This window comes from Micromys minutus (assembly GCF_963924665.1).
Source record: "Micromys minutus genome assembly, chromosome: 3".
NCBI classification, from domain to species: Eukaryota; Metazoa; Chordata; class Mammalia; order Rodentia; family Muridae; genus Micromys; species Micromys minutus.
Window position 1 is genome coordinate 73,297,714 of NC_137972.1, and position 15,808 is coordinate 73,313,521.

At 40.3% G+C, this 15,808-nt stretch overlaps 1 protein-coding gene across 1 annotated transcript in view; it reads right to left on the reverse strand.

Annotated features, from left to right (window-relative positions):
* Positions 1-15,808, reverse strand: part of MCTP2 (multiple C2 and transmembrane domain containing 2) — a gene marked incomplete at both ends in the record, with an annotated part of 166,161 nt that overhangs the window by 6,919 nt on the left and 143,434 nt on the right. Inside the window, 2 exons of the mRNA XM_080913856.1 lie at positions 2,426-2,535; positions 15,122-15,231. Coding sequence (XP_080769982.1) covers positions 2,426-2,535; positions 15,122-15,231 — 220 coding nt within the window. The remainder of the gene's footprint in view (positions 1-2,425; positions 2,536-15,121; positions 15,232-15,808) is intronic.

Below are 15,808 nucleotides of genomic sequence, written 5' to 3' on the forward strand. Positions count from 1 at the left end.
TATTTAACAGCTGAGCATAGCATTTAACTCAGCACAAACAAGAGAGTAGTCAAAGGCCTATCATTATCAATCACATCTGGTTACATCTACAAGCTAAATGTGAGCAAAATTGGATTTGAAAAGGAATACTTGTAGAAATGAAGAAAGAATAAAATTATTTTATTTATACAATTCATACTTGATACTCAGTCATGTCTAATTTTTAAGTAAGACTTCCATGAAGAATTAGAATATATTTTCCTTTGACTGGCTTCACTTCAGGACATTCTCTTTAAGATTACACATCCCAGGATGCTTGAATATCACTCAGAAGGTGAAATAAAATAGTCATCAGAGGTTAACAGAGGGAGGAAACTGCAATAGCCAGACCTGGGGAGAAAGGGCCCAGAGAGTAAACAGAAACCTGCTGCTATGGGGGAGGGAGGTATCTTTAAGACATGTCAGAGACTTGGAATGAGGGAGGCACCAGGGAATCTATAAGGGTGACTCTAGCTGAGACTCCTAGCAGTGGGGGATATGAAGCCTGAAGTGGCCAATTCCCATAGCCAGGTAGGGCTCCCAATGAAGAGATAAGGACATCAACCCACCCACAAAATTTTCTACCCCAAATCTGTCCTGCCTACAAGAAGTACAGGGGCAAAGATGGAGCAGAGACTAAAGCAATGGCCAACCAATAGCTGACCCAACTTGAAACTCATTGAGTGGGCAAAAGTCCTTAACACTATCAATAATCTGTTATGCTTGCATACAGGAGCCTAGCATAACTTTTCTCTCATTCTCTGAGAGGCTCTACCCAGCAGCTATGGAAAAAAGATGAGCAGCTAAACATTCAGTGGAGCTCAGAGAGTATTACAAAAGAGTTGGGGGAAGGGTTAAGGAACCCAAAGAGGACAGAGACTCCATAGGAAGACCAACAGACTCAACTAACTTGGATGCTTTGGGGCTCTCAGAGACTGAACTACCAACCAAAGAGCATACATGGGCTGGACTTAACCCCACTATACACACATATATACCAGATGTGCAGCTTGGTCTTCATGCAGGTCCCCCAACTACTGAAGTCAGACCTGTCCCTGACTCTGTTGCCTGCCTGTGGATTGTGTTCCTTAACCTGGGCTGCCTTGTATGGTCTCAGTGGGAGAGAATGTACCTAGTCCTACAGTGACTTGATGGGCCATGGTGGGTTGGTATCCAGAGGAGCCTTCTTTCTTATCAGAGGAAAGGGGGAGGAGGGATGTGACAAGGGCTATGAAGGGGGTTCTGGGATGAGTAGGGTGCTGCAATCAGGATGTAAAGTGGATAAATTAATTAATGGGAAACTAAACAAGCAAGCAAATAAAAAACATTACACCTCACAGAAAATGACAAGGTTACCCTCCCAAACTCCTTGCTGTTGGGTATTCTTAAGAGTCATTCCATTTCTCCAATAACTCCTCTCGTTTCCAAATGTCCACTATGGCTTTCTTCATCAGCAGGGCTCTTGCCACTCTCACATCTTCATAGATTTCCTGATGGTTCCAGAAATACCTGTGGCTCGTATATTCATCTCCCTGTTCTCTGCCATTGCTTATGGGTGAATTCATCTGAGCAGTTTCTGATGCTTGGGACTTTCCTGAATATCTTGATGTGTATGATCCCATGAAATGATGAAGATGTGAGATTCAGTAACAGTTCTAACACAAAGGCTGCTTGCTTCTCTAGCAACAAGCTTAATCTGCTCCTAGTCCATTCTTTTTGTCATCCCCAAAAGACGTACAGGGTAACACAGGGGCTTCTATTTTGTCCAGCACCTTCCTGGGATATGAAATCTAGCATGACATGTCAAGTTGACCCCTTTTGTGTTGAATTTTTAAGAAGTGGCTACACTTTATGCAAGCATCCCAAGTCCCCTGCTAACAATAGCTTTCTCTTCTTCACCCACTACTTAGTTAATCATAGATACCCGTCCCTCATCCCATTGCTTCTCCATTGAACCATAAGGTTAGCTCATTTCGTTCCAGTACTGGAGATAGCTTGTCCGAAGCCATGAGGTAGTGGCTAGACTCACTTTTACTATACATAAAGGGCAAGAAGCAGGTGTTTGCCCACCATCTGAACCACAGTGTTTCCAGAAAGTGACTAGTCCACAGCCATATATTATTCAAATGGATTTACGGCCAGGAAAGCCTAAAGGGAAATGGCAAGGCTGATCACAGTTTCATTTGATTGTGATTCTGCACCGGGCTTTTAAATATCCATGTTGAGACCTCATGAAACTGGCCTTTGCAGGAAGGTCCTGGAAGCTTTCATTCCCCCAAATGTTTTCCTTAATCGCATGCTTAATTGGTAACAGGGGCACACTTAAAGTTTATGGTTGTACTTTAAAAATGAGTAATTTGTTCTTACCTCGAACTGCCTACCAGCCAAAGGACTGTTTCAGACTTACCCCAGAGTAGAATGATATACCGCAGAGGGATGAAATACAACATGATGGTGGCCATGGCCAGAATCAAACAGGCCAGCAGTGAAAGGAAGGGGACCGTCCAGTTAAACATGCTGCGGACAAACCACACCAGTGTCAGTTAAAGTCGTCCTAGCACATGTAGTTTAGGGATAGTTACAAAATAAGGCCAATTTGCAAAGTTCCTTGAAATTATATATATATATAAATTTAAGATAAAATTGTGCTGAACTGACTGCATATTTGACAGGGCACCCGAGAAATATTAATGAGGGGACAATGAGAGGACCCAGTTAAAAAAAAAGCACCACTTGTCAGAAAATCAGTAACACGCCTTCCTCACGTGACAGCTCCAAATAAAACACTTCAGGTATTGCACTGTGATTAGGAATGGCTAGGCTACCATAACAGCTTGGTGGCTACAACTCGTGAAAACTTTGCATCAGGTAAGTCATTTCAAGGTGGATGTTTCTCTCTCAGTGAACTTATAATAGCTAGAAAATGTAAAAGTTAGCGATTAATATTTTTTTGCACTTTTGTGTGAAAATGGGGCCCTAGAACCTGGGCTACAGATGTGCATACAGAGGACACACCATTAAACACTCTTGGGGATCTGCCTGCCCCTGAGCAGTCAAGCTGTGCCTAGACTGTCTCCCATCAGTGGCTTCATCTTCATGCATAAATGATTTGTTGATGCCGTGACTTGTACTAGGAAAACAGAGAACATTTTGTTTGGTTTGGCCTGTTTTCTCCTGGTGTCTCTGTTTGGAGTGAATGGGGAGAAATAGTGGATCATTTAAGAGGAAGGAAAATACACTAGCCCTCAGGCATTAAGTATCAGATAGTACGTTCATGTGTTTGGACTGCAGTCTTCTTACTAATTTTGCCCTTCAGGCACGAGCCACATTTTATAGACAAACAAACTGAGACTGATTCTGTAGATCAATGGTCAGCATTGGGAATGTGGTCTGTATGTTGTGCACTCTACTTGCTGTGCAAACATGCAGACCTGAGTTCATACCTGCGATATGACATTAAAAGAAGAGGAATAAGAGGAGAAGGAAGATGATGAGGAGCGGGAGAAAGAGAAGGAGAAAAAATGGGCATGGCTATATGCCCTGTGAACACACTGGGGAATGACTGCAAACTGGACCCAGGATCTCATTGGATGCTCAGCACACATATTCCATACTAATACATGCACCTACAACACACTGAGCACACACACACTGTATCCCACATTCATACACTAAAATAATCTGGGTTTCTCCAATCCTAACAAACTTCAAGTAACTCACCCTCTCTTTCAGACTGTTATCAACCTTATTAAAAAATCTTAATCTAGTGAGAGGTGTAGTATTTATTATATGCAATTTTAAGTACTTTCATATTAAGCAAATTTGTATAGCTTTTGGAGAATCTTAAAGGGTAATTTTACTAGAGTTTAAGAGAAAAACATATATAGGTTAGAAGGAAATCCAGGAAGCCCCCAGGCGTGGGGAGGGGGTATTTTCACTCCTGTGTTCAGAATGAAATTGAAATAGTGTTAGCTCAGTAGGATAACCATTTGATCTTCCTCTCCATCGGAAGCTCCTAGCTCCAAATCCTCATATACCAGGGTAGTCTTCTCCCCTCACTAAGAATCTTCTCTTTACAACAGAACAAGACCATTACAGAGGACGATAGTCAATCAAAATTCCGAGTTGTAAAGCCCAATGGATACATCTAGAAACCACTCATATGCTTAAGCTCAGGAAGCATTGGGAATGAGGGAGCACAAAGAGTTTAAGGGTCAAAGGAGCTGAAAATTTGTCGCTGAGATGGTGTAATGTCAGAAGCTATGCTTATAAAATCTCACCACCATGGCTGCCTAAGCATAAGAAGGAGGAGGAAAACAACAACAGGCATGTCAACGTGAATGAGGAAACAGCCATGAGGCTTCAGTCTATATGAAGAACTACTGGTAATTGAGGAACACTGACAGTAGGAGAAATAGTCTTCCCTAGAAGACAACACACCAACAGGATATCCAATCCCAAATGTCCAACCCTGAATGCATAGGCACATAAATAACATTGTAAGAATTGAGTAGGTTGTATTTAGGAATATATGTATTAGTGAATCTATACAATTAATGAAAAAGGACACATTAATTTGAAAGAGAGAAAAGAGTGGGTGCATAGAAGTTTTGGAGGAAGGAAACAGAAGGGGAAATCATGTAGCTATAATCTCAAAAAACAAAAATGTAATTAGAGAATGAAACACCATCCCTAAAAACTGAAGTTGGACACTGAGCTGAGGAAAGACCCTAAAGCCAAAGTTTTGTAGGTTTTAGCATGCCTGTTGACTATCTCATGTTCAATGTTGCCTTTTTTTTTTTCTTGCGTGGAGTCAGTTTATAAAGATGTATAAGAACACTGAATTATAAGCCAAGTGGCTTAGGCTTTAGTTCAACTCTAGTATTGGGTAATTGTGAGAACTGATCTAATAAATCTTAAATATAATATTCTCTCAGTGAAATAGCATTATTATTAGTACGTATCTTATAGATAGTTCTGGGATTAAATAAGCAAGAATTTATATTTTAGTAGCTAGTTATATGGTATCTTAATTTTAGCCTACTTAAAATTTTTAAATAAAAATAGGAATTTTCATTACCAAATTTATCCTTGTTTTTCTTGTCAATTTGTACATTTGGCAAGGCATCTTGCTCTTATCTTTGTTTTGATCTTTGCAATACAATTCAGTCTCATAATGGCCTGAAACTCAGTGCATAGCCCAAGCTGGCTTCCAACTCATAACTGTCTTCCTGCCTTATGCTTGCCACTGTTGTCTCTGTTCTACACGTGATACTGCACAGAGTAGAAAGGCATCCAAGAACTGTCCTTACCCAAGGACACTGAGGCTCCAAGACTGGCTACCAGAGCATGGCTCACAGCACTTATGTTTTAGAAAATCACCTGTCTATTAATAACACAGAAATCTTTCAATAAAAGCCTAACACAAGACACAAATAAGAAACACAAAAACAAATACAAAAAAAACTGAATTATATTTAGACTTTGTAGTATCAAATAAATTTGAAAGCAATGACACCACACAAAAACTCCTCACACATAGCACACCCCATGCATGGAGGTTTAAAGCTAGTAAAAACCCCAAAATATAAACATCAGTGTATACATATAATTATTACCTACATGGAGACACTGTAGCAATAGATATCTATGTGACAATGAATAGCTGGAAGGATATTTGTCAAACAGTTAATGGTAGATACGTCTAATAGAGTTTAGAAACGAGCCATTGGGGCACGATTAGGAGACTTTCACTGGGTATGTGTGATTCTTGTAATTGATATGTTGTGAAAAAAAATTAATGTGAATATCAAACTGTGATTTTTGTGTATATTTTAATGGAGGGGAAAATGAGCAGACCTCACCACACACACACACACACACACACACACACACTCTCTCTCTCTCTCTCTCTCTCTCTCTCTCTCTCTCTCTCTCTCTCTCTCTCTCTCAGTTAGATATGAGCTTTGTTCTTTGCAGATTATTGGTTAGGACTGCCCGATTAAAAATCATTTCTCATTCTAACATTGGACCTAGCTTCTCTCTGTGTCATTCCCATTTTATAGATACAAAACTAAGGAACCACACCTACCTTACAGGGATACTCAATGCTGGCCAGTGAATCAATGAACACAAAGCATTTAAAACCTCACATGGCACAGTAATTATTTAACACACTTTAGCTGCTTGCGTTGTTTTGTTATATTGCAAATGTAACATAAATATGAGAGGAAATCTAATCATATCAGAGAGCAGTCTGATGATAATACAATGTTTTACACATGGATTTATTTTTTTACGAAGAGATACAATTCATAGTTTCCTTTCTAGCAATAATATCTATACTTAAAAGAGTAAAGTTCTGAGAGACTTGAGCCCCAGCGAGTGGGGAGGCCTGTTGAGGTGAGGTGTGGGGGGACATCCTCTTAGAGACCAGAGGGAGGAAGAACTGAATGTCAGAGGGTGGACCAGGAGGGAGATAAGGAGTGGATTGTCAAAGAAGATTAAGGATAAGTATTCTTAAAAGTGAGTAAAGTTCTAGACAAATAGTTTGAGAAAAATATTATTTATGGAAAGAAACTAGGCCACCACTCAGCTGACATAGAAATAAAAAATAATATAGTGGCAAAAATAAAAATAAAATATAATACAAGAATGCTAGAAGTTAACTCAAAACAAATAGTTCAGGGCATCCCCAAATCAAATATTTAATAGAAAACCACAGGGAAAAACATATGTCTATGTATTTTCCGTAAGGCTAAGTGAGAAACAGAATGAGTGAAAGCAGAAAGAACAGAGAGAAAACCTACAGACATTGATAGGAAGAAGTAGACAGACACTGTCAGGACCTGGGGTTCAGGAAGACAGGACTACAATCTGAGGTTAGGTTACCTGTACCAAATATATGCTCTGAGAGTAACCTTTAAGGGAAAACAAACAAACAAAAATCATGAATCATGAATCATGAATCACTAGTTGGTAGCTGACCAAGCTGAGCCATGGCAGAATCTCCAGCAGTAAATACTACCATTCCAGATAGCGGAGTGCTCCCAACATAGCAATCCAAAGAATGGCAACTTGCTTCTGAGACCAAGGGGCACCTGGTTTCATAAATAAGCCCCACCAGGAACCGTAGAAAACAAATTCTGAGATGGAAGATTTCAGGCCAGCTTGCCTTAAGAGACTAGCTATACACACCCAGAAGCCTGCTAGCTATGGGAGCCTCTGCAATATTCAAGTATGTGGAAGACAGATGGAGAAAAAGAAAAGCAAAACCGTTTGAGCATTTCAAAGAGAGGTGGAACTGGGCATGTGAGGGTGAAGACAAAGAGCCTGTTGTGAGTAGCCTGCCCTTCCACCTAAGACCATGATGCAATCCCAGCCCATGCCGCTACTTGGCTTCAAGTTTGGGTTCATTGCCATGCAGCTGCAGGGGTTTGCTTCGATGTTCATGGCTCGTATTACCATTAAAAACCATGCAGAGTTCCCTGGTCTGGGTTGCTGCCTGGGACCACTTGATATCCAAGGGTTGTACAGAGCAGGTCCAGCCCCTCACTGGCTGTAGTGTTCTAGCAAGACGGTCCCACCTTTAACCAACTGCAGCACTCAAGAGAGCAGGATCTGGGCTTGAGAGCTAACTCTGCTCCTTGTGGGCTGCAGCATTGGGTGAGCTAGCTGGGTTGGGTGTTGCAAAGCTGGTGGGGCTGCCGAACTCAGCTAGGACCCATGCCCAGATCCAAGGCTTTGAGTTGGCCCACCCCAACATCTACCTCATTTATGAACTGCTGGAACATGGGAAAGGACCTGTGCTATACATCCAAAGCTGCAGGACCTCCATGACACAAGATATTCTAGTACGGTCCCAGTGAGGATCCAGTATTGATGGTGCAGCAGAAACCAGAGGCCCTGAACCAGATCAGTGACTCACTGCAACAAGTATTCACAAGTAAAGAATATGGACAAATAGTACAAATGTGGACAAATAGTACACTGTGTGACATAGTGTGACTCACTGCAGCTTCCATGCTGAGATGCTTTGTTTTATTTGGTTTTGAGTTTGCTTTTTATTTTCTTTTGCCTGGGAGGTTTCAAGGGCAGAGGGTAGATACAAAAAGACAGGGAGATGAGTGGGATTGGGGTACATGATGTGAAACTTGCAAAGAATCAATAAAAAGTAAAAAAAAAAAAAAAAAAAGAAAACCAGCAAGAATATAAAAGCCAAAATCAACAAAACTCAATGAGGGATAGTTCTTAATCACAGTGGACTATTTTATAAGGTCCCTGAGTGACTATTGGAACAAATTCATCAAAAACAAAATTTTGTGCACATACAAGATATTACCATAATAATTTGAACTTATGAAATGTACATAGTACCATACATCCCATGATCTACTTATTAAGATTAAGAAGAACAATTATGACAGTGAGCTATCGTTGCACCAATTTTTGAACATAAAGGAATGTAATGGCAATCTAGAAGCAACACAATGTACAGAAAATTTCCATAGTAACCTAAATTAAGCAACACTCTTCTTGGCCAAGGAAGAAATCCAAAAAAAAAAAAAAAAAACAAAGAATGGTTAGAGATAAATGTGAAAGATTATTATTACTACCCAAAATGTCTGCCATGGCATTAAAGCTCTGCTTACCAGAAAGTGTAGAAGAGTCAATCTTCACATTTACAAGAAAGATCAAAAGTAAGTGATGTAACTGCCCAGATTCACAAAAATAATAATAAATGAAGACCACTAAAATTGACAAGGGAAAGTAGCCAAGGAAAGACAAAATAGGAAGTGGATGCATGAAGGCAAAGCAGATTCATGAAGGCAAACATGTGCTCCCTCCAACGACTAATATAACCTTCTAAAGACTAATACACATCTTTGTTAAGGAAGAAAGTAAAGGAAAATAACTATCAAGTATCTTGGAAAGTGAAGCTGCAGATCCTACAAACACATACCACAGCAGGACTGAGGTGTCTCAGCAGGAAAAGGGCTTGTTGGGCCACATAAGAACCTAAGTTCAAATCCTTAGCACCATGACAGTCAGGCATGGCTGCATGTCCCTGTAACTCCAAATCTGAGTAAAGATAGGCAGCTTCCCAGAGCTTGCTGGTCAACCAGCCTAGCAGAAAGGGTAAGCTTCCAGTTCAGTGGCAGAACTTGTTCAAGACAATAAGGCATTAGTCCATAGAGAAATACAATGAACATTATGCTCTGTCCTTTATATTTCATCCCCTCCTACAATATCTATACATCATACATATTTATGAACACACACAGAGAAGAGTAGAACATTCCAACTACGTTAACTCGTAGTAGTTACACTTTATAGAAGAATGTTATAGAAAGGTTATAGTCTACAGAAACATAAATTTTAGAAAAATAGTATGACTTACTGTATATGTGCATAAATAGATGAATATTTTATTAAAAACATTAAGAAAAAACTATACTCCCAGATGCCTCCCTAACAAGCTCTCTCAGATATAGAAGGAAATGACAATTCTCCTCCTTTATCATCCCTTTCACAGAACAGAGGAAACTTAACCCAATTGGAGTCCTCTATTTGTGAGGAACTTTGAAAAACACAAAATTAACTGGCCACAGTATTCATCATAGCTGCAAAGTCCTAGGCATGTGTGTACATCAGAAAATCCAGCAATAAAAGAGGCTCAAATAGTACACAATGACACTATGTATCACAGAGCACAGAGTCTATTCCAGGGTGGTGAACGTGACATCCCATCTATAAGTCAACCATATCACTTCTGTAAATAAGCAGAAAGAAAGGAGCAGATACATGGATCATCCCGATGAATGATGAATATGCAGAAAGAGTGTTTGACAAATGCAATTCAGGTGCATGATAAAACTGAGTGATAATGAAGCACCAAAGGAGCCCTTCTAAATCCCCCAAAACGGCTTTACAGTAATCTATAGCAGAAGTCTTCTCTAGCAGTACAGTGCAGGGAGCTCTTACTCTGACATGGGGTGATCTCTACCCACCAAATTCTGGTCCATGTTGTCTTCTATCCTTGACCAATGCTCCAACCCAAACTGAAGTGCACAGGGGCGGTGATGAAAGGATGAAAATGTTTCTTAAATGACAGGAAGATCTAATAGAAAATCTAAAATCCTTCTCATGTATGAACTGCAGTAGTGTGAATTGGTGTGCAAAGTGGTTTGGAACCATGGGAGGCCTCCCCCCTACTCAGAGAAAAGGTGGGAGAGAGGTCCTGTAATGGAGGCCTTGGAGGAGACGGGTGGTGCTCTGATCAGGATGGAATGTAAATTAAATAAATTAATTTTTTTAAAAAAGAGATGCAGTAAGAAAACCTATGAAAGTCAATAGAAATGGAGGAAGATGTTTTATTTTGCTTTTAAACACCAGTAAGGAACAGGTAGAAATTAAAATTTCTTTTTAAAAAAAATGTAATTGAGAGCAATGACAAACACATCAAGGACTTGAGAATCAATCTCTCACACGCACACTTGAGTGACCAAATATCTAAGATGAAGAATAAAATGGTTGGAAAAGAAGGAAGACTTCAATTCATGTGACACTAACATTTGTGTGTGCCAGTTGAAAGTATACATTGTGTATGCATGGGAAAGGCCAGAATTCTAGTGAGTCTTCTTTGCACAGCCAAGGTTGAACAACCTTGGTCAATCATGGCTCTTCCATCTTGAAATTAAACAATTAAAGAAATACTTTCATAGACTTGAGTAGTTTTCCTGAGTTGGGAACTCTCCAAATTCTAATCATGGGGGTTGGTGGGGGAGCTAAATTTAACACAAGCCTACCCTGATGTGAGGATATTTCTTTGGAAATGTTAAATATTGCTTTTGTTAATTACTTAGAAAAATGATTATGGCAGCATCCAACAACATGAGTACATTTCTACACTGTCTTGGGATTATTTCATGACAATTCAATGCTTACCCTTTTGTCTCAGGCTGGGACAAATGAAGCCCTCAGATGCCTGCTCTCTTAGAAACAAAAGCTACTGGCTACACATTCCTGTAGATTCTTCTCAATGGCATATCCAACAAGATGGTCTCATTTAGCATGTGCGTTGTTCTCAGGCTAGCTTGCTAATACTCTTTTGGGCATTTGTTCTTTAATCTGATCCATTTAACATACTCCTCTCAGGGTAAACACAAAATGTGCCACTGTCATTCAGATGGATTCCCTGGGATTCTAACTGCACGGCACTGGTATTCCTTACATGGCTTCCTATTGAGGAGAGTCCTAATTTATACAAATGGACCTTCTATACTCTAGATCATCCAAAGCAGTGTATCTCTACCTTCCTAGGATCTCTGAATTTCTCCAACTCCTCCTTGAAGCTTTACCTAGATACTCAAGAAACAGGGTTGGAATCATTGTTCCATGACTTTCAGTACACTCAGCTCCTCAGAAACATTTGACTTGCTCTCCAGGAGAGTGCAGGGCAGACTAAAATTCCCTATGGGATACGCACACACATTTGAAAGTTGCAAATGTTATAACAAGTGATAGAAGATAAATAGGAAAGATAAAATACAGCTTCTTCCCTGTACACACAACCGTGGCAACAATTGCTCAAAGAGTTTCAGGCAAAAGGCTCTATGTTGCAAAAGTTGGCTAGAAGATTTCCTGGTTTCTAAGCACAGAATCACAATAGAATTCCAAGAGAGTGAAATGACACCCAACTTGAAGGCCCAGAAGGGAGTTTAAGGTCACTGTAATAATGAATGGGCGAGGAATTAATAGGAGTCTAGCCTATTAGCCTTCCTGTGTTGCAGCTGGGTAGAACAGTGCTCTGTTTATGGTCTGCAAACACATTCCGGGCATGGCCACCACAGCTGTGCTGCTCACAGCTGCCCATCAAAAGCACTGTAGAGATGGAGCCTACACCACCCTCTTCTCCCCTCACACACATTTCCTTGCACATTATCAGCCACACAACAGCTACAGTTGTGTTTCAGAGATGTCCCAGAATGCAGACAGTTGTACCACACAGCATCTTCCTTCCTCAGCCTTGCCCCTACTCCACATCCTCTTACCCTCCTGGCCTCAGTACATTCTTCACTCTTTTTTATTCTCATTAACGTTTTTCCCTCTGTCTCTTTAAGCCCTTTTATAATGTGCCCATCTCTAAACATCCCCACTTTTCTCCCTATCCCATGAATATATTGCTTCCTACCTCTCCTTGTAACTTCTACGGAGTTTGGATTTGAATCCATGTGCAGGGTGCCCGTCTGCTGCAGCCCCCTCCACCATCTGCCAAACCATCTTCTCCCATTCTTGGTACTGCTTAGAAGTAGTTCAGTCTCGCCTTCTAGCTCCCTCTCTTCTCTAAGTCACATCTTGCATTCATCTAGCATCCTACTTAGCTTTTATGTACTAAACCTATCTAGCTCTGTTTTCCTATTGCAGTCTTTCTTCGTTAATGAAAAAGTAGTTTTGGAGAGTCATACTATTACAGTCTAAGTGTGAAGGACACAGGTTCAAATCCAAGCTCTGAGGTTTATTGACTGTGACCTTGGACTGCATCCTTAATCACAGCCTTCAGTATTGTAGGCTGTACTGGAAATCCTTACCATGGTCTGCTAGGAGCTGCTCTGTGCAACACTGGGCGATTCCACAAGACAAGCACTATGAATGACTGAGCACTGGCAGGACAGCATGCCACCTGGCCATGGCTACTCTGATCAGAGCCAGTGTGAGCACACCATCATACAGCAAACTGAGCTGATAAAGAACGATCTGCTCTCCTTGTCACGTGCCTCTCTTCCAACTGCTGCTGTCACACACTGGCAAAGCTAATCTAAGGAATGATTTATTCATTATGTGAAGCATAGGAAAACAAATCAGATAAGGTATTAACATTTGCCGGCAAAAAAAAAAATCCTCGCTCTCTAATTCTTTTCTCTTAAGATATTAAGAATGAAAATATATTTTATAAATTTAAATCTGTGTGTTGAATTCTTTTCAGTATTTTTTTTTATTCTTAAATATATGCTGATGTGAGCTTGCATGGATCTGGTTATAGGTGTGTATAAGTTGTATAAGTGAGTGTTGGAAGATGGTCCAATAAGGCCAGAGCTGTCAGATCCCCTGGAATTAAAGGCAGTTGTTGGCTACTTAATGTGAGTTTTGGGAATTGAAACTGGATCCTCAAGAAGAGCTGCAAGTGCTCTAAACCAGTCTAAGCCACTAAGCCCTTTCCCTAGCCCCTGAAAGCTGTTTTTGATTTAGTTGTAATCAAACATGCATTCATCTAGGTACATGGTTTATGCCTGCAATACCAGCACTCAGTAGGCTGAAGCAGGAAAGCTGCCATGAATAACAAGCCAATCTGGGCTACATGGTCTTGTCTCAGCAACTTGGGTACACAGTAAGTTTCAAGTTAACCTAAGCTACAGAGAGACAATATCTCCAAAAATCAACAACAAGAACAACTCTACTCATAATAAAAGGCTATTCAGTGACAACACCTTTGTACATCCAACTGAAAACAAACAGAATTCATAGAAGATACATGTTTATTATATATACTCCCTAATGCTAGCCATCCCTGGGGATTTACCTGTATTTCTATGTAGGAACTTCAACTGGGCATTTAACATGAGTTATAATTTCTTTACTTCTACAGTTTCAAAACTAGAATCTTCTTTGAGTAATTAGAAAAAAAAAACACATAGACACAGCCAATGTGATAAGCATTAACTCAGAACATAGCTATAGAATTTTGAATAAAAGAAGGGGTAAACATATTTATAAACCCAAAGAAAGTGGTTTAAAACTCACATTGTACCAGATAAAGATTCATCTGTACACATTAATACTGTGCAAAATAAAACCAAAGCCCCCATTTACAAAGTGTACCAAAAGTACACGGCTGGATTTGAGAAAAATGCATTCTGCCTGTCTGTTTGTTTGGGCTTGTTTTGTTGATTTGGTTTTGCTTGTATTTGTAAAGTTGTATTGGGCACATAGCCCACCCGCTCGTTTACGTAACAATACTAAACAATAGGATAATTCTATCAGAGTTGCAGGGCCTACTAGAAAGAAGATGTACTCTCTAGAACATTAAGGAATGTCCTCCTGGGCAGTGGTGGCACACCCCTTTGATCTCAGCACTAGGGAGCCAGAGAAAAGTAGATGTCTGAGTTTGGCAGAAGCCTGGACTACAGAGAGAGTTCTAGGACAGCCAGGGCTACACTTAGAAACCCTGTCTTAAACAAACAAACAAACAAAACTTTTCCTAAGATATTCATGGAGGTGGTGGTGATCAGATCGTTTCATGCCTCTCCACCTACTATACTCTTAGTTGTGTACCAAGTTTGGAGAAATAAGAAAATTTATTCTAGTGCGTCAGGCTCTCATCATCTGTGGGCTTTCCACTTTAATGTTCTCTTGGGATTCCTGAGAGCGATTGACTGGGTCTCTGATTCTTGTTTCTTCTCCTGGGCTCTCTTCCTGCTGGTATTTTTTTTTTTTTTTCCATCCAAATTCAGTGTGATTGCTTTTGTTTTAACTTATTGTATTTCGTTTTGTCATGTTTGGTTGTTCTCTCTCAGAAGCCTGTTCCTTTCTAATGGAACATGGAACAGGAGAAGATCTGGGTGGGAGAGGAGGTGGGGAGGAATTGGAAAGAGTGAAGGGAGGAGAAACCATAATTAGGATGCATTATGTAAGAAAGGAATATTTTGTTTTTCTTTTGTTTTCCCAGACAGTATTTCTCCGTAAGGCTCTCTCTGTCCTAGAACTCACTCTGTAGACCAGGGTGGCCTCAAACTTCAAGATCTTCCTGATTCTGCATCCTAAGTGCTGAGATTAAAGCAATGTGCCACCACTGCTCAGTCAAAAATCCATTTTTAATAACAGTGAAAAAATCGTCATGTAAACAGTGCCATATTGTCATCCGTGTTCGGACATTCCCCACATCTGTCATGGTGACAAGCCCAAAGGGCAAGGCAGATGAACCAACCCCAGTTTGAATAATCCCATTGCTTTCTTCATCACTTAGAGGATCCTATAAGCCCCTTCCCCCGCCATGCTGTGGGTACCAGGTCTAGTTTACACACCACTGAACATGGGCAGAACTTACTTCTTAATCCTTTCTCCAAAAGAAGCAACTTCCTCCAAGATGTTCTGGACAGTAGAAACAATGTCCTGGACCATGTAGATTCTCTCAATTATTCCCTTTTTCTCAGATTCCTAGGAAGCACAAAAGGCAGGATTTATATTAACTACTTGGAAAACAAAAGTTAATTTAAGACAACAAACACATTTTCCACAAGTGTTTATTGGCACCAAGATATAAAGGCCAGTTTACTACTTTGGTTGCTATCACACATACTGTGGCTCCTCGTCACAATCTTAGGATCCAAAAGTGATAACAGAAGTTCAGTGGGTTGAGAGGCTTCAGGAGCCTGCAGAGTACACTGTAATCACTTCATCTAGTCCAGCAGTTTTCTCCTCTCTGCACATAGGCACCACAGTAAGAACAGGTCACTCTGGAGCATGCACAATACCTTTCCAAGTTCTGTGAACTCTTACACAAACTGTTACACTGTAATCATGTTCCAAATAGACTGCAGCCACCTGAAACACTTCAGCCAGCCTTTGGCAACTGTCAGAAACATATCAAGCATCAAAGACACACCATAGGCAGCTGGACTGTAGAGGCCCATATGTCACACAGCCAGCAAGCAGATATAACACTGTATTTATGCTAATTATTCATGATCTTGGTGTACTATATTCTCTTAGCTTCCTCAGTGTCCACTGTCTA